Below are 27,938 nucleotides of genomic sequence, written 5' to 3'. Positions count from 1 at the left end.
TATAGTCACAAACTCACCAAAATTAAAATGTATTACCTGTTATGTTTTTATAATTCTTCCAGGTTTTTGTATTGTTATAATTTGTAAGTAAGTACTTGACTTTCACTAAGTTTTAATGAAAAAAATGTTTTTATTATGAAATAAGACGTTTGTATATGTGTTTTAAAGACAAATATTTGTATAAAATTTTAATTATAGTGATTATATTTTTTAATTATCATACAGTTATTATCTATTATGTTGGTTAGTGCGAAAACTATGCGTGAAACCAAAGATCAGCAGACTTTATTATGAAAGTTGAGTCGTTATAAAATATAAAAATCTCACGTGTAAATATCTACAACTTCCGCAATATTTTGTAGGATAATTAAAAAAAAATCACACATTTCATTTTTATTATATGCCTACCTAGTGGTTAGTTCCTACTATAATATATAAGTAAATCTAATAAAATAAATGTTCGATAATAAATCATTATAAAATGTATGGCATTAGCAAAACTTATTATTATATTATATATATACCTACATAACTGATTGCGTAGTAGGTCAACAACTTTAATATTGGAATTATGAACTACTAGCAGTGGCTTTATATGGGTAAAAATATGATGAAAAAAAAATGATTTATGTTCTATTTTCTATTAATTTATTTCGTCTGATGTGATTAACTCGTCCACATACTATAATAACACATAATATAAGGCATTCTAAATAATTGTGCCGTTGGGGCGCGGTGCTTTTGTCGGAGAACCGTAGTCCAATATTAATGGTAAAACATCGTACTCACCATCCATTTCAAACAGTTGAGACAACCCATTTGAGCGGCGGCATGTACGGGTGCCATACCGTCTTTGGCTCGGACGTACAGCGAACCGCCTGCCTCGAGTACAAGGAATTTGAGTACTTCCAGGTGTCCCTCTTGTGCGGCCAAGTAAACAGGCGTGACGTCGTTGTCCATTTGAGTGTTTGCGCTGGAATAAAATACATACGATTTATATAGATTGTTAAAATCGCATACTATAATAATTAAAGCTATGAAAATATTTTAATATGTATCTTGTTATGTCTCAGTGGTTTAGCTATACTCATTAAATCACTACGAAGCAAAATATTTTTTCGCCCTTATAATAAAAAAATTAAAAAATTAAAAAATTATATAATAATATAATAATATTTTAGGTGCATTATTTATTTTATTTTTTTATTCTTTTTTTTACGTTATCTTATACATTTATATTTATTAAATTTTAATCATAATTTTTCTATAAAATATTTAATAATCGTCTACAAAACCCCTATCACACGTCACGTTAACACCATCAAAAAAATGTACACCCAGAGGAAACTGTATGTGAAGACGAGGCGCCAGGCGCATAGTTCATGTAATCAGTGTATAAGTTATACATAGATTATACAGATACAGTATAAGGGTCTATATATACGTGACATGTCCAAACACACTTACGATTGACAAAGCTCCAATAACAACGTTAACAATATCATATTATTATTCGTTTTCTATACAGTTGAAATAATTTATGAGACATACAACGCAAGTCGATCGAAATACTTTGCTGTGACAAGTTGTGTACTCACATAATAATACAAACATAAATATTGGAATACTGCTAAGATATCGTGAAAGTACGAAAGTACCTATACAATGTTATCATTTATTGTACGGCTTATTTGGAGGAGACTAGGAAAATAACAATCAATATATTATATTACCATATATAAAACGGCACGCAGGTCGCTGATTGCGAGGTATTCAAATATTTATGGCGCATAAACATACAGAATCAATTAATTTCATATTTTCATGTACAGACAATAATGTACAATAATGTATGTTGTGTATGTATGATGGTTTTTTTAAATATTTAAATATTTCAGTGATCGCGTGAAATTATTCATTTTTACGGGTACGATCGTCACGTCACAAATTGTGTCAACTAATACAGACAGGTCCACTTATTTGTGAGTTTTCAACAAATTACATTTGAGGAATTTACAATATGCATGCGCATTATCGACGTTATATTTTAGACTATATTATAATGTATCAAGACATAGATTGTATATTTTTAGTAATATCTTCTTGTACTTCAAACAAACTAATTTGAGTTTCACGTAATTTATTAACTTATTATTTAATTTATATTTCTAAAATCATTTTTTCTATACATTTTAAATTCTGTAGTAATGAATCAGATAAACCTTTATTTCTTTCAAAATTTCTGACAATATGTAATAAACGAAAACATCAAAAATTTACTGTAAATCATTAAATATGGTAGTAGTAATATTGTAAATTATTTATCAAAAACACGGGATAGGATTCATTACTTATTACATTTATTTGGAAATAATGCAGATTATAATATGTAGGAATAACTATTGTGAAATATACTTAATAACATTGATATCAATAATTAGTAGTGTAATTTTATGCCCCCCCCCCTAACAGTCGACAAAAAGTTTTATTAACACGTCATTAAGTGTAAAAAAAGAAATTAAAATGTTTTTTTTTCACTCGTACAGTTAACCATCGTATATAGAGAATATTGAATGTTCAATCGTGTTATTATAGTTATTCAATTATAACATTCAACGGTCCCGCAGGCCACCCGGAATTGAACAGGTCGTTTTAGGATTATCTGCAGATCATTATAGCAAGTCTAACTAGGAACAAAACAATAATATCGTTATAGTACAATCCCCGTCATGACTATTGAGTATAGACTATAGTGAAACGTAACTATATATATACATAAGTATGTAGACTTGTATGAGAACGTATTGAACGTATGATTGAAATATTAAAGGTTTAGGTATTATTACGTTATAGAATTAATGATATTTCACGAGGTTTGTACCTACGTTAAGTAACATTTATGTTATTGTTCGACACACGCAGTGGACCGAAAGAACCGGACAATATAGAACTTAGTAAGTATACGGTAACTGGCAAGGCATAATTAAGAGTCCGGAAATGATGTAGACTTCTCACGGTGGTATATATAAAGGTTAAGTTATATAGTTATATTATATATTTATTATATATTATTGCATATGAAGCATTTCTCTGTTTGAACTTTGGTATTTATACATTTTAAATAGGTACCTCGTTATTAATATTCATAGTATTCGAAAAAATGTTTGACAAAATCGTTTAAATAGGGATTGTCACAGGTGTACTCGTGATTAAACTTCATAGATAAGAAAGAAATATAATGATTCGTATATAGTTATATATTATGGTGCAGCGAGTCGTTCTTGCCGGAATGCATAATTGATTAACCTGCACATGGGTATTTTAGTGCGGCCGATTCGACATCAAAACGTGTCAGGAACACGTTTTACATTTGTCGACATATAAAATATATAATATATATATATATTATAAGTATACCTATATTGGACTCTATTAGGCGTCTGCTAACTATAGGAACGACCATTAGGCGGTTTTCAGGTTGAAAAACCAGGTTACCGATCCGGAATCATTTTATCAACTAACGCGGTAGCAACAACACTACACGCTTGTTAGCTTTTGAGACCGATTCGCGTGTCTGTGGCGGGCGTAAATAATAATAAAAATAAAAAGTGTAAACATTATGATGTTAACATTCAAGGCGGTTACAACGAAACACCGAACGTTTACTTTGGTGTTTTTATTTTTCAATTATAGACAGACGTGGTGGAATACCAACAATAGCAACAACAATAAATATTCGATGTTTAAAAAAATCTATGTGAAAAAATGTACTTAAAAATAAAATTTATGCGGGAACGCGATTTCCCCCCTTATTACACGACAGGCCTAACGAGTAATGACACGAAAGTGGGCGACAATATTTGCAATCGGTTTGGCTTTGCGCGAGCGTCTATAATAAAATATGAAGCAACGGATAATATTATATTGTTATTTATGCTCACGCGGGGCTTTAGAGACCTCAAATAATTACAATAATAACACTGTCTGGAAATGAGCGCGAGTCGTGAATTACGAACAACATCGCACTAGAAAATTCAAATCAAAACTACTGCAGCAAACAATATTAATATTAGATTGTAATATTATTTAGTATACTGCTGTGTTGTGACGGTACTATCATTCAACTGAATGGCTATGTATATACGGGATGTTTCATTTAGAGTTTTCACCTCTTTTTTTTTTTTGTTATTGAATAATACAGTTATATAAAATCTGATTTTGAAATTTTTCGAAAATACTTAAATATCTTATTTTCGAAGTTTTAACAATTTTTATACTATTTAGTACTTTGAGAGTGTCATGTAAAGAAACAAACTTCTATTTTTCAAATGAGGACTGTTTTTTACTGTAAACTATAAATTATTTAGTGAGTAAATTTTTTTTTAAATGTTGATATACTTAATTCGAACGAGTAATTTCTCAAAAACATAAAATATAAAATATTGAATTTTGTATTTATTATACATACCTATTTAGACCATTTTTATAAATTATAAAAATATTGATTGATTAATATCATTCACTTAAAAGTTTAAATAACCATGGCTTCCATATATTTTCACCTATTATTCTCAGTACACTATGTTAAATAACTCAGAATACTTATTCAAATTTTGATTTTTTATATGACAATTTATTCAGAAAAATTATCCATTAAATAATTTATATAAAAAAAGTACCTACACAATGGGAAAAAAGTTTATATCTCCAAATAACACTCTTTAAGTAGTACAACAAATCATAAGAATATGAAAATATTATTATACTTAAAGTATAATTAAAAAATTAGATTCTGTGTAATTGTATTAATGAAGAAAAAAAAGGGATGAATATGATTGGTAATTAATTGTATTTAATACAATTGTAATATATACACTCTGTCATCATTATTACGACTACTATTACTTATGAGCGGTAAAATCTCCAAATACCCAACACTTATGCTACCATAATATATGTAATTACGTGTGTACACTATATACACTATACAGTATACAGTTATTACCAGAATTATCGTATACGCAAGTGTATATACATATAGTATTAAATTATTATGTTGTGTAAATTGTACAATGTACGTAAGTTCCCAGCCGTGTGTACCGTTTCTAAAATCTAAATGTGTACTCAGATTTTCAGTATTTTCATATGACTCATTATTCATTTTTATTAATTTGTTCTTTCGTTTCTTGGAAGAACTTTATTCTTCCAAGAGAATAAAAGAAAGAAAACATAAAGAAATTCATTATAGTACAGTTACATTATAGTCACTCTATAAACTTACAATATACGTTTATGACAATAAATTATTTGTAAATTGTATAACAAACTTTGTCTAAAAATTAATCTTTTAAAATAGTTCCTGTGATAATATTTTAAAGTCAAAATTATTTACACAATTGTCATATTATAAAAACTATTATTTCATAAAACCATATTAATGTTTAAGGATAAATTTATTATTAGGTACGTCTTGTATTATGACTATAATTAGGTATATACATTTTTTCTCTTGATTTTAAGCTGGTGTTGCTGCTGCTTAAGTGGAATCGGGTGAGTATTACTCCTCCCTCATTATAATATATAATTATGCCTAAATACATTATCTAGGTATTTACCTGTTTAGTTGACAAATAATAGGTAATTATTATTCTGTGTTACGTCTATTTCGCTAATTTAAAATAAATCATTTTAATGATAGGTACACATCGTGGTAATAACATTTCATTAATTTTATTTTAATACAATAATAGTAATTTGTATATACATTTCGAGAAAATGCATTTTTTTTAAACAGACTGTATGAAGCATTACAATATTACATGTTTTTGGTCGCTTCTTTTAAAGAATAAATAATAAATACAATAATACATTGTTTTGTCATTTAGATTTTTTTATCGACAGAAGTAGCTCAGATATTTATTACAAATAGACAAAACGATGTTCCGTTAATCTTTTCACGGCAAATACCATCGTGATCGAAATAATTTCGAAACACGTGTACCCCATACGCCATTATACAGAATAATTTTAAAACGTGATGTGCCTATTCCTTTATACGCACGAAACTTCTATTTGTTCGATCGATATGAAACGCGGGATTAAACATTGTTTTTAATTAAATTTAAAAACGTATCCAGCGATAAAGTTCCATTGATAATGTAACAGCAGTAGGTAATGTTAATTAATATCGGTGTATTTTTCAGCTGTTATAATAACATGTTTTATATCAATTCTATTTGAAAAGGAACCTATCGAAATACGTACATAGATTGGGACAGTGCATTTTTAATTTTAATTTTAAATCAGACTGCGTTGGAAATTTATCTTAGTTTTGAAGTATAAGATAATATAGGATCGAAATTCCACGATTTAGTGAAATATATTATGTGGCCAATACTACTATTATTGCGACCATCACCTAAAATTATGTTAAACATACAATTTTTCGAAAAATTCATAGTTCTGGTAGGTATATAGAATACACGTTTGTGGATATCACAACACGTTTCAATTGGGTTAATAACATCTCCTAGTGACAGTTGACCAATTAAAACGTAACATAATAATTAATAATAATATTATGTAGGTATTCTGAAACCGAGGCGAAATCGTACGAGAACGCAAAAAACTGCACAGGTCCTAAACGCCGCGCACATTTCTCGCTCAAACCGAATCGGTATGTAAATTTTTACGGCGAGGTTTCTTCGAGCTAAAATAAGGCGATATATCGAGTATATGTGTGTTATTACACGAGTATATAGATACTACACACACTACAATATTATTATATTACCATGTATAATTGTGTGCATGTATTTGTCTCCGCTACGATTCCAATATCGGTCAATTGGATGGCATGAAAAATAGTTGTATATTCATACAACCGAGACGCGCCAAGCCATTACACGGGTAATTGCATCTCGACTGGTCGTCGTCCGACCAGACAAACAGTTATATTCCGCGTGCCTGCCGCTCTCTTGTTGCTATAACGTATACTAGCTACGCTACTATTTATTATTATATTATATGTGTGTATACTGTATAGTATAAATGCTGAGAATTTTATGGAAAAAAAATACACACACACACACACACACACACACACACACATAATCCAACAGAGCACCAAGATGACACACATTTGAAGACGTAAAAAACATAAATACATGTATAATAAATTATAGTCATATATTATGTATAATGTATATAATATTATTATTATATACACACGATGAATCCATAACCAATATTATTATACTTGTGCACCGGACGAGAACTATGTTGCAGTGCCGAAGGGCATATGTCCGTAAATAATTTTTTTTTAAGAAAAAAAATAAATATCGATAAAATAAGATTTATATTAGATTATACTTATAGTATTTACAGTTCAGTAAGGAAGTCTATTGAGTTTACTTTGTGGTTTTTAAATATGTCTAATACAGTGACGCAGAACTCAGACTTTTTTATGAAACGAAATCTAAAATTTTTGTTCCAATCACCCACCCACCCACCCATTTCCTCAATTTATATGATAAATCCATTTTAGAAGTAAAGCGATCGCTTGACATGGCATATAATTCTGCGCCACTGGTTTATATACTGGTAGATATTGTTGGCATGCGAGTTTTATTAATCAAAAATAACGTTTATATAAAACAAAAATAAATAATCATTTCTAAATTGCTCATTGGAAATATTAAAATCATACAAATATCAAAAACAAGTTTGTTCAGAAATGCCAAACACGGGTTATTTTAATAAAAAAAAAATAATAACTATACTTTTGTTTCAAATTGGAATTGTTATAAATGATTGTTTTTATTATATCGTAATAAAATGAATAATGTGAGTGGACAGATAATTGATAAATAATAATGTCTTTTAAATTGAGTAACTTTGAACCTATAATTTAACAAATTAATAGATTTTTGCTAATCGTATAAGTTTGAAATATTAATACAATACTTACAGGCCACATTTATTACGTTCATTGATTGTAATAATCATGAATATAGATTCTTTAAATACATTAATAATCTCAAATAGGTGTGAACATTTAAAAATTAAATTTAGAATCTTTTTAAAACGATCCATTTTTGGACGACGCGCGACGTGACACCACCGATGCAATAGTAATACTGACTACAGATAAGTTAAATAATATTAAAACTATTCGTGTGTAAAGAAGATTTCTCTGAAGTCTGTTCATCGGAAAATTATGTAATTAGGTGAAAAAAATCACAAGCCTCTCAGCCCGAAGCAAAACTAATCCGCGAGATGAACATTACTTCTGGGATTATACATTTGCGGTGACAGAACCCCTGCTGACATAAATTATCAAAGAGGAAAACTACTGAATCATCAGAAAAGTTGTATAACGCGTTCGATTTCACTATGACAAGTATTATAATATGTATTTTTCGCTACATAGCAATACTGCAAACTACAGCTAAGTACGACTACTGTTATTTGTTAAATGTCAATTGGTTCACTTTTTTAAAATACACGTAAAAACTTATTTGAACAGACGTAATGAATCAGTGTATTTGCGACTGAGGAAAGACGGTCTTTGAACCCACTGCAGATAATAATATAATATATAATATGTTAAAACGTTCATCCACGTCGATGGTTTTTTTGATTGGACTAAAATTTAAAATAAAATGTAGTTTTATAACAATATGACGTCTAAAGTTTAAATTAGAAAAAAGAACGAAAACTTACTATTATTTATTAAACAGATTTACAGATATAGAAATTATGATAATATTTGTTTTGTTTCTATAAAGCATATTACTATTATAAATCTAGATTAACTACAGCTGTATTTTATAATAACATATTATTGCTACATCAGTAAAAATATGGTACGTATTCTTTTCGTTTCATTCTAATAAACACTAAAACACTCATACTTATAGACTATAGGGCTATATATATATATAATGAGCTTGCCTATTTCAGTTTTAAAATCACAAAATTGTCTTTTTTAAATTGACGTAATTATTTTTTTTGTAATGAACAGCGGGAGCAAACGACCCGTAAAATATACAGATTGCTGCTGATATAAATGTATCAACTTAAAAATTAAAATACAACCTCTTCCTAACATTATTATTTATTCCTATAATATTGATACAACGACGTTTTGAAAATCCCAATTATTATTGCCTATTGGAGTAATTAATTAGAAAATTATTATTGACCTATAATAATCTATGGGTCTTAATTGATTATGTTGTGTTGTTTATATTACGAACTGACAAATAACATTTATCAGTTGTGTTGAAACATCATTACTCATTACTTATAAACGTGTCAGTTGACAATTGACAAACTGACTTAAACACATAATATAACGAGGGTCTTTGCCCTGTACGATTGCATGTAACATTGGAGGTATAGAAAATGTATAACTGTATGGTAATATCCAATTAATAAATATAAATATCATTATAAAAATAAAAAAAAATCGAAATTAAAAACGACAGACATATTTTAATTCTTTTAGAATTTTACCGCGCGATAATTTAAAAATAATGTAACTAATAATTGTTAAATTTGACTTAAAACCACATAACATATTCTTATTATACGTCCAAATATACTTAATATAGCTACACATATTGCAAATGTATACAGTATCATTGTATAATGTATAATGTATATAACGCATAATAATGAATGACGTATGTTTGCGAAAGTTGTAATATAACTGCGGTTTGTATATTGAACATTATATTTTATTTTTATCGTATTTTCACGCGGTAAACTCTTACTAAAATTCTTAAATTATTCAAATCTATAGAACTTATAAATATAATACAACGGTTTGCGAGGCGGCCGCTGAGTATACAAGTAATATGACATTATAATATCATTGTGTTTTAGACAGTAGATTCCACGAGCCGGTTCTCAGACAATTTTATGCGGACTAGAACATTGACCATTTGAAGCAATTGGGAGTATCGAGCGAAATGAATACAACATCGTACGGCGATAACAGTAATAAATACGCGTTTGCTCTATGCGAAGATGAGTGGATATATTTCACGGAACGAGTAGTCGGTATTGTTCCGGATCTCTGGATTCGAGGTGCGCTCCTGGGCCGCGTTGCAGTCCGTCGTGCGGAATTCGTTTTATTAAAGTCCACGCGCAGTCGACCGTAACCGGACATCGCGATGATTTCTGTGTGTATTATTTTCTTTCCGACACACTATACCTTTGTCTATACCCACCTACACTATCATCATTGCCATTGCGGTAATATTTATTATTATTTTAATTGTAGGGTTCCCAAACAGGTAAATAAAAATGCTTGATATAAAACATTCGACGGTGACTTAGCGAGCGAATATTATTACAATATTATTTATTTTTGTGTAATTCAATAATTTGATGTTATTTATGAGCCGGATTAATTATTCAACAGTAAAAACACTAAAAACTCTGTGACTGGGGCCTACGAGAAAGTGCAGGTCTCACGACTATCAATATACTACGTTATATATCTGCCTAAGGGGCTAAGGATAAATAAATTTTAAGTATTATCCTATTCAAATTTAATTGTTAAAACTTTAGATTTTTCTAACATGTTTTGAAACTTGGGGTGAATAAGTGTGCAAGTGATCATATAGAGTACTGGATGGTCAAATTTGACTTCGCAGGTTATATGAATACTACGTATACGAGTATATATTATACAAGTGGCGGAACATTATTATTATTAACATCATCACTGTGCGGCAACGCCATTAAGCCAGCTGACGACTTCACTCGATCATTCACCCAGAAGTATATAATACCTTTACATTATTCGGATGATTTGGATAACATCTATAATGTACTATAGCATTGCGACTAATACGTCAACCGGAGATGGTTTTCGTTTTCTTTGACGAATAATCGTTGCGCACATTCGGCGGAGCATTAACAGTTGACGACTTGTAACCGTGCACTGCACCCGTGCGGTGGTGGTGTCTCTTTTTTACACAATAAAAATTTATATTGTCGTCGGCAATATAATATTTGCGTATTGTGGTGTGAATTGGTGGCATCGCGCGACAGCCCGAGGAGTTCAATCAACTTGTACACGAAGCGCGGGCATTGTGTATTGCCGAGCATTCCGTTGCCCGCCGCCGGTCCATATTTCGTTTATACACACATGCACATATATATATACGCATATTTTGTGTGTATGTGTATGTGTATCATTTTAATACACAGTAACCGCCGGCCCGACCATCATTGTGTCCGCAAATCAAATTTGTTCCACATATACACACGTCAGAAGCCCCCGCCTCGCACAGAATTCGATGACATTGGCCGGCGTATATTATATACGCGACTATATACCTATATGTATAATATATTATATTATCGCCATCACGGTCAATGAAAACTCGCGATGTCAATGAATCCTGTCTATTATACTCCATGTAGTACCTATGCCGGTTCATATTAGTCTTGTATGCATGTATTTATAAATATAACACTATACGGGGACCGAGCTAACACCCATCACCGACGAAACCACTAGATATCCGAGTAGACAGATATATATTATATATGATAACGATGTGTATCACAAAAGTCTACATATCAACGTCTCACGTTAAATCCAAAATAATTATTGTAATATGCGAGGTTAGTAAATGTATGACGAATATAATAGTTGTGCATAATATTACAATTTATATATATATATATATATATATATATAATATTATTATCATCAGATTGTGTACCTAAATTTTGGGTGATGACTGCGTTTTTTCCGGACACCAGCAATCGAGGCACCATGACTCCTGCTGCTCCTGACCGCCATGTGCACGTCGTCCTGCTGTCGGTACGCAGGTTTCTTTTGCACACTACACCCGAGACCGAACATCGTAACGACTATTATTCAAACGACGAAACCATAACTATATTCTATCAGAGATTCGAATTATTTTATATAGCGGTGGACAGGGACGGTCCTTTTGCGGCACTATCTCGACAAGTCACTGGTTCAAAGTGGCAAAAAAGCACCACTGCGGCAGTCAAAACGATTACTATAATAATATATAAGATACGTAACCGATACGACGACTACGGTATTATTAATACTCGTAGGTAATTATAATTTATAGAAACAATTAAAAACTAATAAAAATCAACAGAATTTCACGATATACTCGGTAACTAAAAATTAATTTAAAACAATAAAAAACAGCCGTTGCTTCGTTTCGGGGATATTGTGGAGAGCGAAGGAAGAATAGTGAAGCGTGTAACATCCACCATCACGACGACGCTCGTCGTGTCGAAGGAAAGGTTGTTGCACGTCTCTCGGCGCGATTGTCACTGGACGCGCACGCCGCCGTCGTCCGCTTGAGAAAACCGTTCTTCCACGTACCTACCCATCGCAGTACCAATACACTAGCGCTCCGTCGCGCCATGTACCGTTTGTCGGAGTTTTTGTTTCTTTTTCTTCTTTTTTTTTTTAGGTAGCTCACGACAACGACGTGTGTCTTTGTATGTGTGTGTGTGTAATTACGCAGGTCTTTCAAAATCACACTAGACTTACATAGTCTTGTTTAATCATTGTCCTCTAGTTGAACGTTTGTTGAATCGTCTATATGGACTATTTAATATTAATATCATGCTCGGCTGTATTCTAGCGACGTGTGGGCGACGAACGATCAACCCCACCGGAGGCGAAATAGCAAATATACTCGCGACTAAATCGTATTATATTATTATTAGGTATACTTCTGTGTGCACGCGCAATAACGTCACGTGAAGTTCATTGACCTTTATGATAAATAGGGTAATGAACAATTAATACAATTTTTAATCTGAGAAAAAAAGTCGATAATCGCCAAAATTCCAATGCAAAATAATCTTTTGGTATTGGTAGCTCGAGGAGGGGTGTAAATGATAATAATTATATTATTAGTGGTGGTCGTTGCCACCGTCCGTGGTTTCCAATCGTTGCTGCTGCCGCCGCCGCCGCTTAAAACTCTCGTACTACAAGATTTGGAACTTTCTCCCAAAAACTGGTATGACCGGTCAAACGAAATTATGTTTACAAAACATAAAAAAACAACTCATCTTTCTCGAAATTTCTCGAGTACCTACTTTATACTGTTCGATCTAAATGTTCTGCGCATTGCATTTTTATTTTTACTTCTTAAACTTGTCCACCAGGTTTACAGATTTTAATATAGGTCTGCAAGCATATAGGTGGTTCAAATTATATTTTCTGTTGTGAAATATGAATACAGTCAACCGCCTGCAGCCACCAAGCGAGAATTACGCACGAAAGATGAATTAAGAACAATAATTACTAAAATAAAAATAATAAATCAGAGACCTCCCAAGTAGTGCAACAATCAATTATATTAACATACAATAAGTTCGTTTAAATTTCAGAAATTTCTTCGTCGCATTGAAATTTTTAAATGGTTCTCTAATTATATTATTTACTATCACTTTTATCGTGTTACATACTGCATTAATATACATAATACATTGTATATATTACTATTATGTTATATATATTTATGTATAAATCATATGTTATAATGTTTTAAATTTCCTCGAGTTCTTAAAGATTTTTTTTGAATAAGTGACATGCTCATAGACTGATTGGTGCCCAACCCTGTGTTTAGGAGACTATTTTCTTTTTTTTGTGGCCGGCAGATGAGAGGCCATAGTTCATATCAGAATGGCAAAATATATTTGATTACTTAATGGAAATAAGTCTAGACGCACTGTACTGGTACCACATGTACCAAACAGTCATCGCGCTTGTTAATACTATAGAAGCAATGTAATATAACGTTATAATATCACATTGCTTTGGCTGATTTTCTATAGCGCGTAATCATACATATAACAGCCAACAGGTATCTGGTATATGTATACTTATTAACTGCAGACAGGTCGTTGCGCCGACCAAGTGGTCATTGTCATAGTTATAGGGCTCCTCATCGCGCAGTGTAGTGTCCCATTCAAGGCATATTCGGGTATATCGATGAATGGACTACAGAAGCCCCGTATATACTACACGAATAACGGCAGCAATCGCAAACGTGGTGATTTGAATGAAAGACGAAGATTATATTATGCACACGAAGACGTTCTAACTTAAATACTATCTTCGTGTATGTATAATGTTTATATATAGACTTTCATCATACATTTTATAGAATGGTGTATGTATGCGTATGTGTCTTTTTGTTCGCGAACAATGTTTCAGCGATCGCTTTACCGTGGGACATTGCGTGAGCGCCTCTCGAAGAGCACTATTATGTGTGTAAAAAGCAGTGTCGCCCAACGGCGGATATGACGACGACCACAAACTCGTTAAATATATACATGTAAGTCGTACACGGTACGGTCACGGTCCACTGGCTGTATTATGTCTTATACGTGTAAGCGTATCACTATATACACTCTGCAGAGATCGCATAACTAAATACGCCGTTTGCTATCGCGCCACCATGGCTGCCGATAGCACAACAGTATAATATCAAAGAGGTTATTTACACTATTACACTGATTATTGTAAGTACCTAAATTATAATAAAAACTCATGGTGTCTACAAAATATAACACCTACATTTCACTCGTTTAAAAAAATAAGTTGTCTTTTTTACAATAAATTATTTTTTTAAACGAACCTTTCATTTCTAAAAAAATATTCGTTCGGACGAATTATACTAGTAAATAATATGAAAAATATTTCCCAAGATAAGCAATACACCAATACGTCTTCTTAAAAAAATCGAAAGATTTATGCGTATATAGGGTCGTTTACTCGTCTGTAAATAGGATTCTAATGTCTCTTTCTTCCTTTCTCATAAACAGACATATAGTCATCGCCGGATTGACTTTTGATAACTCAGAGTTCAGAGAAAAAACGAATTTGAGTTATCAACATTTTCAATATATCAAAACTAATTAGAAGTATATAATAGATTTGGCGTTTGAAAGATACTTTTTATGTTTGAGATTATATCAAGGTTCTATTTTTGAGAGTCGAATGTCCTGCAAAGTACATACTTTTAATTATTCACGCCTAGCACTTGTTCTTTTAATAACTGCGTCACCGGTCATATTTAATATATTTTTTTTCAATAAAACATTACACTAAAATGGAAAGAAATTTGCTATTTTTATTATATCCAAGTTATGATTTGAAATAATTACGAATAAGTCCAAAGATAATACTTTAATATTTAACTGATCGACTTCCACTGACGCATATCAGCTTTTGCGAGATAACACATAGTTATGAAATTAATAAATTTATATGATAACCGATCAAAAAATTGTCGATTATACAACTATTAGCGTGTTGTTAAGAATAAAAATAAATTTCTAGAAATTCATTGGAATCTTTTTTTTATTTATTTACATCGAACCGTTATTTTATCCTGTTGTGTGGCAAATTATTTTAGTATACCGAAATTATATATGTGATCCACAAAACAAAATCAAAATCTCAGTCAATTTATTTTACGTGGCAATAAAATAATTAATAATTTTATGATTTTTTTTTCGTAGAAATAATTAATACTTGAAAATAGGCGTATCTTTAACCGAAACGCCTATAAAGTCTTCTCGCTGCCGTAGTTGTGTGTTTATAACATTATTATAGTTATTATAGGTGCCTGTTACTTATTACACTGATGGGCACTGGTATCCATCTGGAGCAAACGAACTATTTTGAATTTCTATCACACATTTCGGTCAACGATTTTTGAAATGATAATAATAAATAATACGTGTAAACCGTATATAAACCACGTACTATTATTAATGGTACTAAACTTATGAATTCCCATACGATTTGGTTACCGTTATGAAGTCCCGGAATCATCACCTACTTTGTTTTTAGATTTGAGAAATAATCACTGCAATAATTAGTAAACCAGTATCTGTCTTTTTATTATTTAAATTTTTATTTTTCTATTAATTCTAATTCTTTGTACGATTCACAGTAATTTCCCACAATTGTAATGAAGGACAAAAAATACAAAAAAACATATACTAAGAAAACGGTAACCGCTTATAAATATTTAAGCAAACAATGTGTCTACATTAAATATTATTTAATTATTATGTGGTTCATAAACAGTCATAAAAAATATTATTACCTAGCAGTTTTGTAGTACCAATAAGATTTCAACACATCAACACTCAACATACATGCCATAGTATTGTAGTAATTACAGATGAATGATTATTTATTTATATTTTATATCATAATAAATATGTTAATAGTACTTTACTACTTTACATTTACTTTTATTAGGTTACTGTGTGATTCGATCAACATGAATTATATGTCATTGCATATAATATTATTTAAGTACCAATAGGTATGTGTATGCGTTACACCCTAAGTGGTTCTATGACTTCTATAAACGCATATATGCAATGAACAAACATACATACTACGTGGAATGCAAAGAGGTTGACAAAAAAGGTTGCGTGTAGGTACCTACAACAAATTATTATGTATACCTTGTCCTGTTTAATAAGTAGTAATAACAAAGATCAATAGTAAGCAGAAATTGTTTACACTCTATTTCAAAAACTGGGTAGTTATTTATGAATAAATCATCAAGTACGTATACATAATAACTAATAAGTAACTGAGGTAAAAAATGGAAAAATATTGGAAAATTATAAACGTTTTCACTACTATTACACTTCATTATATTAACAGAAAAGTACTCAATTACTGGAAATATCTATATTATGTCGTGTGAATTATATATAGTAAAATATAGTCGTTAGATCAATTTTGAATGATATTAGTAATTTTTAATTTCCCAATTAAAACCCGATTATATGTATTAGTTTGACTAGCAATGTGCATAGGTAATCTAATGAAATTGTTTTTGTAAACAAACGTCATACATATACTATGTAAATTAATGTTATTGGTGTATAAATTTCGTCACGGATGTATATAATAGCGTTAAACATTGAAACAAATAATCATTGGCATGTAAACAGTAATTTTGTTTTTATTATTAAATTGAAGTAGTTTTTTACGTGGTAATATAATTTAAGTTACGCGCGTTGTTATATTAATGTTACATTAATCGTGTATTCGTGTCGATGTACAATTGTCAATTGCATAACAATTTGCCATATAATAAATTAATAAGGTATCCCAATTGTCATTACCTACTCATTATTCACTGGAATACAGTTCATTTTCTCAAACAATAAGTGTACTAAGCTTATAAAAAAAAATAAAAAAAATATTATGACACTAATTCTATATTTATTATTTCATGTGGCTTATACACCCATGCATAAATGTAATTACTGTTTGATTTTTTATCAACTTAAAAAGAGAACAGATTCTTAAGAAAAAAGTATTTCTCTTTTTTTTATTTCTTGCGATTTTTTCAAATAAGATATATTTCATAATAATATTTATAGGATCATTTTAAACTTTTGACATCTAGTATCTAAGAAAAATATTTTTAAATGTCAGTATATTTATAAAATATAATTACTATAGATTTTAAAACGAATTCTTATTTGTTTTTTAATTTAATTATAGTTAATGTCTACATATATTATATAAAAACATAGAGCTTAAATACATAATAAACAATGTTTTGTAGTTGGTATACATTGTACTGTATACTTAGTTATGTTGTTTGTATGTTATTTAATTTGAGAAAAACGGGGGAAATTAAATTTTTAAATAATATTTTTCATGGTTCATTAAAAATATACTTACGTAAGTATATATAATATATAAATTAAATCAGAAATGACTATTATTAAGGAAAAAATAACTGTATTCGTGGTAAAAATTTTACTTAAATCGTGTCATTATATGATACTTATAAAGTAATAATCATAAATTATTGTTTTTCTTGGTGAACTTTACTTAGGTTATAGCAAATATTAAAATATAAGTACAATATAACATAATATTATAATGGTTTCGCAACTACAAGTGTAAAATGCACATATTGCACACAGGCCCTAGTCCTTAAAATCTATTTTACATCCCCATATTAATTTACTTAAATAATTTGTCTTTCCGTATACTTCGGGTACAATATATCAATTTGGCATGAATGTCACAACTCGTTGAATGTCGTCACGTTTCTAGTTCTATGATTAATATCGTTGTAGAATTTTAGATATTAAATATTATAATAAAAAGTGTATACAAAAATATGTCAATAATCACCAGGAGTATTATAATGAGTCAATGACTAATTTAAGAACATATATTTTATGTAATTAAGGGAACAAAATGGATACACCACACACAAAATGTACAAAAAAAATAATGTTATTACGTTGACGATTCCAGTACGTTGCGTGTTAAATAGTCCGTTAAGGAATAGTCATGGGAGTATAATTATTATTTAAATAAAAAAGTCTGTTAGAAAAACAAAACGATTTAATTGAATTTCGTATGCGCAGAGTGTTATGGAACTAAAAAAAAATGAGAGCGTTTTGATAATGCCACGAGATTTGTCACGTCTACCAGAGTACCAGCCATATAGTACTGCAGTATTAAATAGTATTACATATTATATTGTGACAAAACGATTAGGTAGGCGGTAAATACTAAATATACAGTTGTCTTGTGGAAAAAACGATTAACCGCATCGACACAGAGCCGTTAGCTCGTTTATAACAATTATTACAACTTTCTAACTATAATACGCCCGCCGAATATTGCATTGCACTAATATTATTTATTATAAATTCGGTGCTCGATAGTATTATCCCACATTATCAAAACACAGCGGAAACGTTGTTGGCTAGAGATCGTTACGAATTTTTTTTGTGGGATTAAAAAAAATATAACCAGGTACTGACATATTATAATAAAAATAATACAGTCGTCACGTCTTATTGGTTTCGGTCGGTGGGGTAGGCTCAAGGCTGGATGGGGAGTCATCGCATTGTCTGTTCAGCGTTCACGAACAATCGGTCGCATAACAAGTGCTTACACCTATCTATGTATTAATGTATTATTATTATTGATAACGACATGCACATATCTGCAGCAGCGCAGGCCGTTTACCCGTCACTGGTTTTCTATTATAAAACAGCGGTCGTGTATAATGTTCGAGGAGAACTTCACTTCCTACATGCAGAATATCGTATGCATCTATAATACCGGTAATCTCACAATTTTACCTATTGGTACCTACTGAATTGATGTCGTATTACGTATTATTACCATCTTTATAATAATATAATCATCATTATTCACTATAATATTATTATGATGCCATGACGGCATCGGATGGATAGCAGCAAGATGTTTGAACGGATGATGAGATCCGCGCGCATATTTTCATTATTGTTGTTATACGCGCACGCCGATATGATAATTATCGAGAAGAATTTTTTACGTGGACTTACAAAAGTAAAAGTGTACTAGATAACACGCGGGTTAAGTTATAATATAATATTATTATTATTATAAAACATTAAAACTCGTCGGTGTGTTTTCTTTAAAGAAATAATAAACGCTCAGCGTCCAACGGAAGCTTCTCCTTTCGTGTGAACCGCGGCGTAACACGCGAGTGAATATGACGTAGACATGTATAGTGTCCGTTTGCGGTTTCTCGATTTCCATCAAAGATTGGCTATTAATCCACGTGGACGTGGTACATATATTATTGTATACACATATAATATTTTAATATCATATACAATATACATAATATTGTATCTGCATGCAGTGACGATGTACATCACGTCCATTGGAAAATGCCGCGTTGCGCAACGATATTTTAATTGGTAATACGCGTGGTATACGTATAAAATGTACTTAAAAAATAACCGCTGCTCACTGTTAAATAATATACCGGTACTTGACAATAATGTTTCGCAGAATAATGTTATGCTCTTGGACATAAATAATTTTCTCTAATTAATATGATGATACGATTTGTGTGCTGGAGTTGTTGTTGCTGGTGTTATTGTTGGTGGTGATGGTGGTGGTTATTACGCGGCCGCGGTTAAAGACGAAATAACTGGATATCTGAGAGTGAAGAGCGGCGGTGGAAGTATCATCTTTTACTACGAACGTGTTCGATGAAATCATCTCTGCGTATAAATCGATTCGATTGCATAAAAATCGAAAAATCAAAATCAATTATGCGTATCGGGAAGGAAGTTGTGACTACGACGTAGCAATAGGATACGACGAAAATATTATCACGACAACGACGGCGGACGCTTTCACTTTTCACTATAAGCAACATCGGCTATAACAATATTATAACGTCATATAACAGTGTACAGCATCAATAGTGCGGTTATTAATCGAATCCCAAAGGCCAACACAGCTCAGACGAAGCGGCCGCCGCCACCACTGCAGGTTTCAAAACGAAATCGAGCATAGTGTTTCATATAATACCTATATCTACTAGGTATATTGTATTTACAGATATATAGCTTGTGCACACCGAGTTTCAGCCCGCAATCGCGAAAACATTGGCATTCAATAAAATGTATTGTGTGCTTTTGTAATTTTTTTTTTTAAATTTAGGTATTGTCTTTAAATATTTTATCCCTCAAAACGAACTATAATATTGTAAATTCATTTTCATACGATGAAAAATGATCCTCTCTTTCGGCACTCCTACATCGACTTATAAATCCTATTTTATGAAAACAAGATGTCTACATTACGACGTATACAAATTACAAATATGTTTCCACAAAAAAGAAACAACTCGTCGACGTCGGTCATTACTCATTAATTTTTACTTATTCGGTTAATATAGTTGAATGTTTTTTTTATGTAAACTGAATACTGATGATGCACTGCAGAGATACTAGCTGTACTTCAGTAGGTAGTTTTAACGCAGGGGTTTCATTATAACATTATTAGTTAAGTAATAGGTTTACTTTCAAAAAAAGAATTTATAATAAATTTATAGTGTAATCACACGTTTATAGATATGCAAGTATTATAATATTATTTAAATTATAATGTATAATGTTTAGACGTAATCATTATGTTAGTTAAGTAATAATTAATAAGTAAACCGTGGCTATATACAAGGAAATAGCTTTTTACTACACACATTTCGAGTTGATCAAGTCATAATATTTTTAATAAATATATTAATATACTATTATATTGGTTATTGTCTAATGAATATATAGACTACAATAGTATACAATGCAATAATTTACAATACTAATTTTTAACATTTATCGTTTTCTGCACAGTGATACAGTGTGTATATTATATATTCATGTGATTGTTTCATTTATTTTTCTAATTATTATTGACTATTGCTGTATCTAATAAACTTACCATATTTCACCGGCCGATTTACATAGGAGCTTCACGCAGTCCAGACATCCTCTGGCCGACGCGTAGTGCAGTGCCAGAGCACCGTTGTTGGACCTTTCCAGCACCGGCATGTCTGCTTCCCACAACAGCCACCTGACCACGTTCACTCGACCATATCTGAACAAGAGAGAGAACGATTTAAAAAAATAATACATGTGTAATACTATGCACTTAAAACGTTTGCATTGCGCAGCTGTCAGTAGTAGGTAAACATTGTTATTGAATAATCAAAGTTAATTATTGTTTATATTATTATACTGACTAATGAAAGTTTTAATCACGTCATACGCGTAACAATTAAGCAATCAACCGTAGAGAAAACAGAGATTTTTGAATTCGCCAGTCATACACCATGCGTTTTTATCACAAACAACAATAATAATAATTATTAATATTGAGTATACCTATTACCTATATATTATTATTTATGTCTTATGCAGTTATATATTAACTGTGTACACGAACAAGAATGTTTAACAATCAATGTTTGTATAAATTTAACATATTATTCGCTCTCAACATGACACGCGCAATTTATGTAGATTTATTTATCAATAATATTTATACTGTTTGTTTAGTATGTGTTAATATATGTCCTATATATAATATTATATTAAGTAAAATGATTTGAATAAAATCTTATAAAATATTTTTTAATTTATGAAACAAAAATACACATAAGGACGTTGAAAATAGAGTATTATTTTATGATGTGATAAACGTAATACCTAACTAATTTAGTTTTGTAAAAATATTGAGTTGATCAATCCTACTTGTACTCTTTGTCAATAAAAAGTCGATTTCAGATTCTGAGTAGATTAATTATGTAAAGATATTGGTTTTACAATGGTTGTACAAAGATATATTTTTTTTCTGTTGCCACCTTTTGGAGCAATAAAATTACTTTAACTTTCGTCTTTGAAGATGGCTTACGATAGCATATTGGATCTAGTTTATACTTTGAAAGGGCACCTCAGCTGCGTCTCGTAAAAAAGGTATAAACGAATTGCGTCCCACTATATTGGTTAGGTAATATACATTTTTTTTTGTTTTTAGAGGTTCTCTCAGTGGTGTATTATTTATAAGAAGCTTTATATTATTTTTGATATAATATATTACGTAATATTATAAATTACGAAAATGAATGGATTTTTTCCCAATTCCTGGTTGATAAACAAAAATAATAAACAAGTTATCGTTTATCGTCATCACGATCAAAAAAAATTGGCATCTATACTGTACTATACTATTGGTTAAGACTTTTATTATAAACATCCGTATATATATATAATATTTAGTTTCGAAAGATTTTAGATTTACCAAGCTTAAATAAAATACTTCATTATATAGTGTTTAAAATATTATGTAAGTAATACATTATTGTATACATTATTTATTCAACAAACAACATATTTATTATTTATTTAATAATTAGTTATTTAATAACCCCTGATTAAAATACATTAATTATATTCCAAATCTTTTGACACGATTCGGATATAAACTTTTACCGGACACAACTCAATGACGATGACGAAGTACATTCGACACCTACAACTATACAGCAGAGTGATTTTTTTAGTTTTTAATTTTTAATTTTATTTATTAAATATTAATGTTATAAAATGCTATGTTTGTTTTACAAATGTAAACATTTATTTTAATACAGGTCTAAAAAGAAACAAAACATTCAGTCAATATTCGGTTCTTATATCAACGTTTAAAATAAAAATACTTAATTCAAATTATTCTACAAAAAAATTGAATAACATTAAGTAGTCGTAACATTAGATAGTTGTATTATAATACTTATGTCTAAACAATTAATTGTTTAAATAATTGATTAAAATAGTTTTAGTTTATTTTAACTGAATGATACGAGTATTTACATATTACGTGTTACATAAATATAAGCTGCATAATAATAAAATGGCTTAAACGTAGTAGGATATACATTATCTCTAATACCAATCTATTAAAAATTATATAAATGTATTTGTTTTTAAAACTATAATATGGGTTAACTATTTTATGAAATAGAAATTTTTTATTTTGAAAAAAACGTATGTGTTGTTAATCACTTTAAATTATTTAGTAAATATTACATTGATATTATAGTTTATAAATAGACAATTAATGAGCTAATTAAGTTTTTATTTTTCAAGAAACTACGGGTTATAGATAGTTGATTTCTTTTAAAGCATTGAGTAGTGACGTTAAACTGATAACTTTTATTAATATTATTTTTTTTATCGATATCACAAATAAATGTATTGAAACAACTTTCCTATTCAATTTATAGTAAATAATAATCATTGGAATTCGTAATCATTTTATGACTATATCACATATCCATATTTAGGTAAAATATCAAGGCTGGTCGGCTAAAATCTGTTTTATATTATAATATATCATTAATATTTTAAACATTTTTATTAATAATTAATTTAGATATGATATTAATTATCATGTATGTACGTATACACTATAATTTTTTTCGATACCATTCTATTTTTACGTGATAGTAAAAAAAGTTAGAGTACATTATTTAAAATATAGGTTCATATATGAAAATAGTAAATTTTCATTAGGAAATTCTTTATTTTAGACAGAAAATGTTAAGTAAATTAAATTAATGTGTATTGCAACTCTTAAAAAAAATATGAAATAATGAAATCAAGGATACTAATACAATTATGAAAAAAGATAAAAAATAAAAATAATCATGGACTAGATGTCACTGCTCTAGTGCTTTTAACCATCAGTTATCAGTGATAACTTATCACCCTTCAACTATCGAAAAAAAAATATGATGTATACCTATTATTGTTGTTTCATGAAATAGCGAATAAATTCTATTAGTTTTTAATAATTTTTAACTAATTTTTTTATGTACTATCATTTGAACATTTAACTTTTATTAATGTTATATAAAATATGTACACGGATTTTAAATTAAATAGGTTTTTGTATATTCTTATAAAAGCATTTAAATTTATGATATCAAAAGGTGATTAAATTTACTAGAGACTGTTCATAATTCTCACAATTATTAACAACCTATTACAAGGAAATATATGTAATCACATCTTGTGTTTAAATATATGAGTATAAGTTATTAATATTAAGTGTACCTGTAAGAAATTGTCAAAAATCGTTTAATAATTTCTAAACAGCTGTAACAGCTGTAATAGTAATAACACAATATAATATTCATAAAAGACAATATAAACTTCAAAATAATATCAAAATATACTCGCGATAACATTTTTCAATAATTTTATATTTTTATGTTGTCTAATAGAAATATGGAGTTTTAGGTATACTGTCAAGCGCGTACTCAGGGGGGTGTTACAGGTGTAGTAACACCCCCCTCAGCCGTGGTATACTTATAGATTTACATTTTTTTTTTATTAATAATAATAATATTTAAATTTTTTCTCATAAACCATTATTTATTCACTTGTAATGCGTCTGTACAATAAAGTATACGTAAAGTTATTAATTTTATGTGTATAATTTTGTCAATTATTTTTGAAAAACACCCCTCCCCCTTTGAAATTCCTAGTCACGCACCTGTTTACTGTATAGTATATAGTATATGTGTATTAAAAGCCTATTAATGTGTGGTATATGTAATAATATACTTTTAATCAGGTTGGATTATATCACCTACAATATAGATAATAATATGTAATATAATATAATATGTTTAAAAGGTTGAATGCCTTCATGTCAATACATTTCATTTAGTATTGCTGCTTATAGTCATTTAGTTTGTTTAACATGTTTTTTTTTTTATTTAATTGATGGCGTGAGTCATAAACAGTTGATTTTTTAATTTCCATTACATGGTATGCTTTCACGTACCATAAAAACAGAACTTACAAAACACTTAAATAATAATTGCGTACTTTCAAATATAAACGGTTTTGTATGTTTTATTTTAGGCATTTAAATATTTTTTATTCACGTTACATCAGCCGTATGTCGTTTGTAGGAGAGAACGATTTTTTTATTTACTTTACCATTTAAAAAAATATATTTTACAATTTGCGTTCTCCTGGTATTCGACGAATACGGCAACACAAAATGCGTGTCAGTGTATATTCATCACACGTGGTGAATGGCCGCGGCGCAACGGAAGTGGCGCCAGTGCCGATGGTACGAAATAAAATAATATTTCTAATATTAAATTTGTCGTACCGGGGTCACATACTCACATGCATAGGAAACGCGATTCAGCTACGCGCATGAACCATGACCGAACTAGTGGTTTATTTGTTCCGGGCAGTGAAGTCCTCGTACATTATAATATTATATACCTGCACATAGCTGTAGTAGGTAATAATAATAATAATAAAAATTATTTTGATGATAATGATAATATAAAACGCATATATTATCATGATTAGTAATAATTACTCAACTGTTTTTGCCAAACAGAGCACAAACGTTGACAAGCGCGTGCGCGTACATTATTAGATGTATTATAATATGTTAAGTTTTTTATCTCATGCAACATGTTAATAATAGTATTGTTGTCGACGGTATTCACATAAAAGTGCGTATTTCTCCGCAGAATGAGTAGTGACATAGTGATTACCGAGTAAGTACCTAATGCAGTTCACTGTGTTTTTGAGCGATTTTCCACATTACGGTATAAAGTGATCGATGGTTAGTTGAAATGTTTTAATTTCTCACCGACATAATGTTTGATGACGGATAAATCAAATAATACAAATTAACAGAGTATAATTAAAATCGTATGCTTCATGTCAAGATATTAAGCAATAATGGGGGTCTTTTAGATAGTGTATACTGTATAAGATATAATACAACGTGTTATATCGCAATAAAATTCAACACACCAACTATTTTAATATCAATTTTATTATACACAGGTAAGCATTAATTGAAAAACTGCAAGTAAACAATAATAATAATAAAAAAAAATAATGAATTTATCGAGAGAACATTTTTTTATTGGCAAACTCGTTTATTTATAATATCCAGGTCTTGTGGTAGTGCGATTAATTATCATCAAAATAATACAGACGCACAGTAAGATATTTTAATATCTAATCGATGGACGATGGTCGTATGTACAAGAAACGCAGAGGTATAGGCAATAGGCATAGTATCTATGGTTAACTATAAAATAGTGTAAATACGTAGTGTTTCTATCTCAAATTTACGAAATACCTTAAAAATAGTTTTGACGTATACATGTAGGTTAAATAAAATGTGCTTCATCCCACTTGTTGAAAATTAACTAGTTTATTATTAAACAACAGTTTTATTTCCATTAGATGATATATTTATATCATATATTATAAGGTCGTAAAACAATGAGTTTTTATCATACCTTTATTTTTGTTTTCTACATTGAACTAATAATTATTTCAGAAAACTGTGACGCATAGGTTCCCGTAATCGCAAAATCGATTTACACGATTACACGTTGCAGCCATACGAAATTAAAATCAATATTTACACGTCAATACGTCATGGCACAACGTGAAATACGGAAACTAGAATCACGATTGTACGAAGGAAAATCAAGCTTTTTGCGACGATACAAAATTGTTTTGAATCGTATAGTTCAATAGGTACTGAAATACTGAATAGCTTATTGTATCCCACCCAACATATCTATTGTATATTCTATTAGGGTAATGACCGTTGTTTGATCGTCGATATTATATAGAGTGATTTACCGAGTATGCCAAATACCATTTGATCTTTAATAATGAATTTATTCGAATTCTGAATTTTGGAACTTTTAAATATACTTAAAACCACATTTTTAAATTCTTGAGATTTTTATCGCTCAATAAATGCTCTATTATATTACACAATTTTGTTTATTAAAACAAGGAACTCCTTTTTCACAGTAAATTATTTAATAGAAAATATTATTTTAACAATGTTGATGTACCTAATTCAAATTTTCAACGAGTAGCTTAAAAGGTTTATGCTAATGATATTAATTATTAAATATAGTTTTACAAAAATATAAAATAAATGTAATATTGAATGTAGTATTTATTATAATTGGACTATTTTTGTAAATTATGAATGTTAATTAACTAACATTTTCAAATCATAATAATAGCTCCCAATGCTCCCATATCATCCAAACCTAGTATCACGGAGCTTAGTACATAAAACACAAAGTTAAGTTACTCAAAAATTTCTTATTTGAATTTAGATTTTCATGCGCCAAATTGTCAGCAAAATGATTCATTAAAATTGAACGGTTAAATAATTGAATACTGTAAGTTAAAAAAAAATTAACCGTAAGTTGGTCTAAATAAAAACGATGGCGGTGGTGGCTAACGTCGACAATTTGTAAACTAATTTAAAGTAAATGTATTATTCAAGGTACATTTTTTGGTCAAAATAAATAAATATTAGACTATCAAATATTATCAAATAAAATATTTCATTGTTAATGACTAAATTACAGTTGACTATGAAATCGAAATAATTATATCCTGTGGTACGAATTATGGAAAATATATATCACGATTTACGACTGTACAAAAAAACAAGCTTTATTGTTCATGGCCAG

The 27,938-nt window shown here is 29.7% G+C and overlaps 1 protein-coding gene across 5 annotated transcripts in view; it reads right to left on the bottom strand.

Annotated features, from left to right (window-relative positions):
• LOC113551172 overlaps positions 1-27,938 on the bottom strand; it is a 71,180-nt gene that overhangs the window by 16,884 nt on the left and 26,358 nt on the right. For 4 of the 5 annotated variants that reach the window (XM_026953253.1, XM_026953254.1, XM_026953256.1 and 1 more), the window contains 2 exons: positions 21,323-21,478; positions 790-973 (listed from right to left, as the gene is read on the bottom strand). In XM_026953253.1, the coding sequence (XP_026809054.1) occupies positions 790-973; positions 21,323-21,478 (340 nt within the window). Of the gene's footprint in view, positions 1-789; positions 974-11,747; positions 12,333-21,322; positions 21,479-27,938 lie in introns of those variants that run through there. The other variant, XM_026953255.1, reaches the window with a different exon arrangement.

This window comes from Rhopalosiphum maidis, chromosome 2 (genome assembly GCF_003676215.2).
Source record: "Rhopalosiphum maidis isolate BTI-1 chromosome 2, ASM367621v3, whole genome shotgun sequence".
In the NCBI taxonomy this organism is placed as follows: Eukaryota; Metazoa; Arthropoda; class Insecta; order Hemiptera; family Aphididae; genus Rhopalosiphum; species Rhopalosiphum maidis.
The sequence above is the reverse complement of the archived record's forward strand: the minus strand, read 5'-3'. Positions and strand labels throughout refer to the sequence as shown.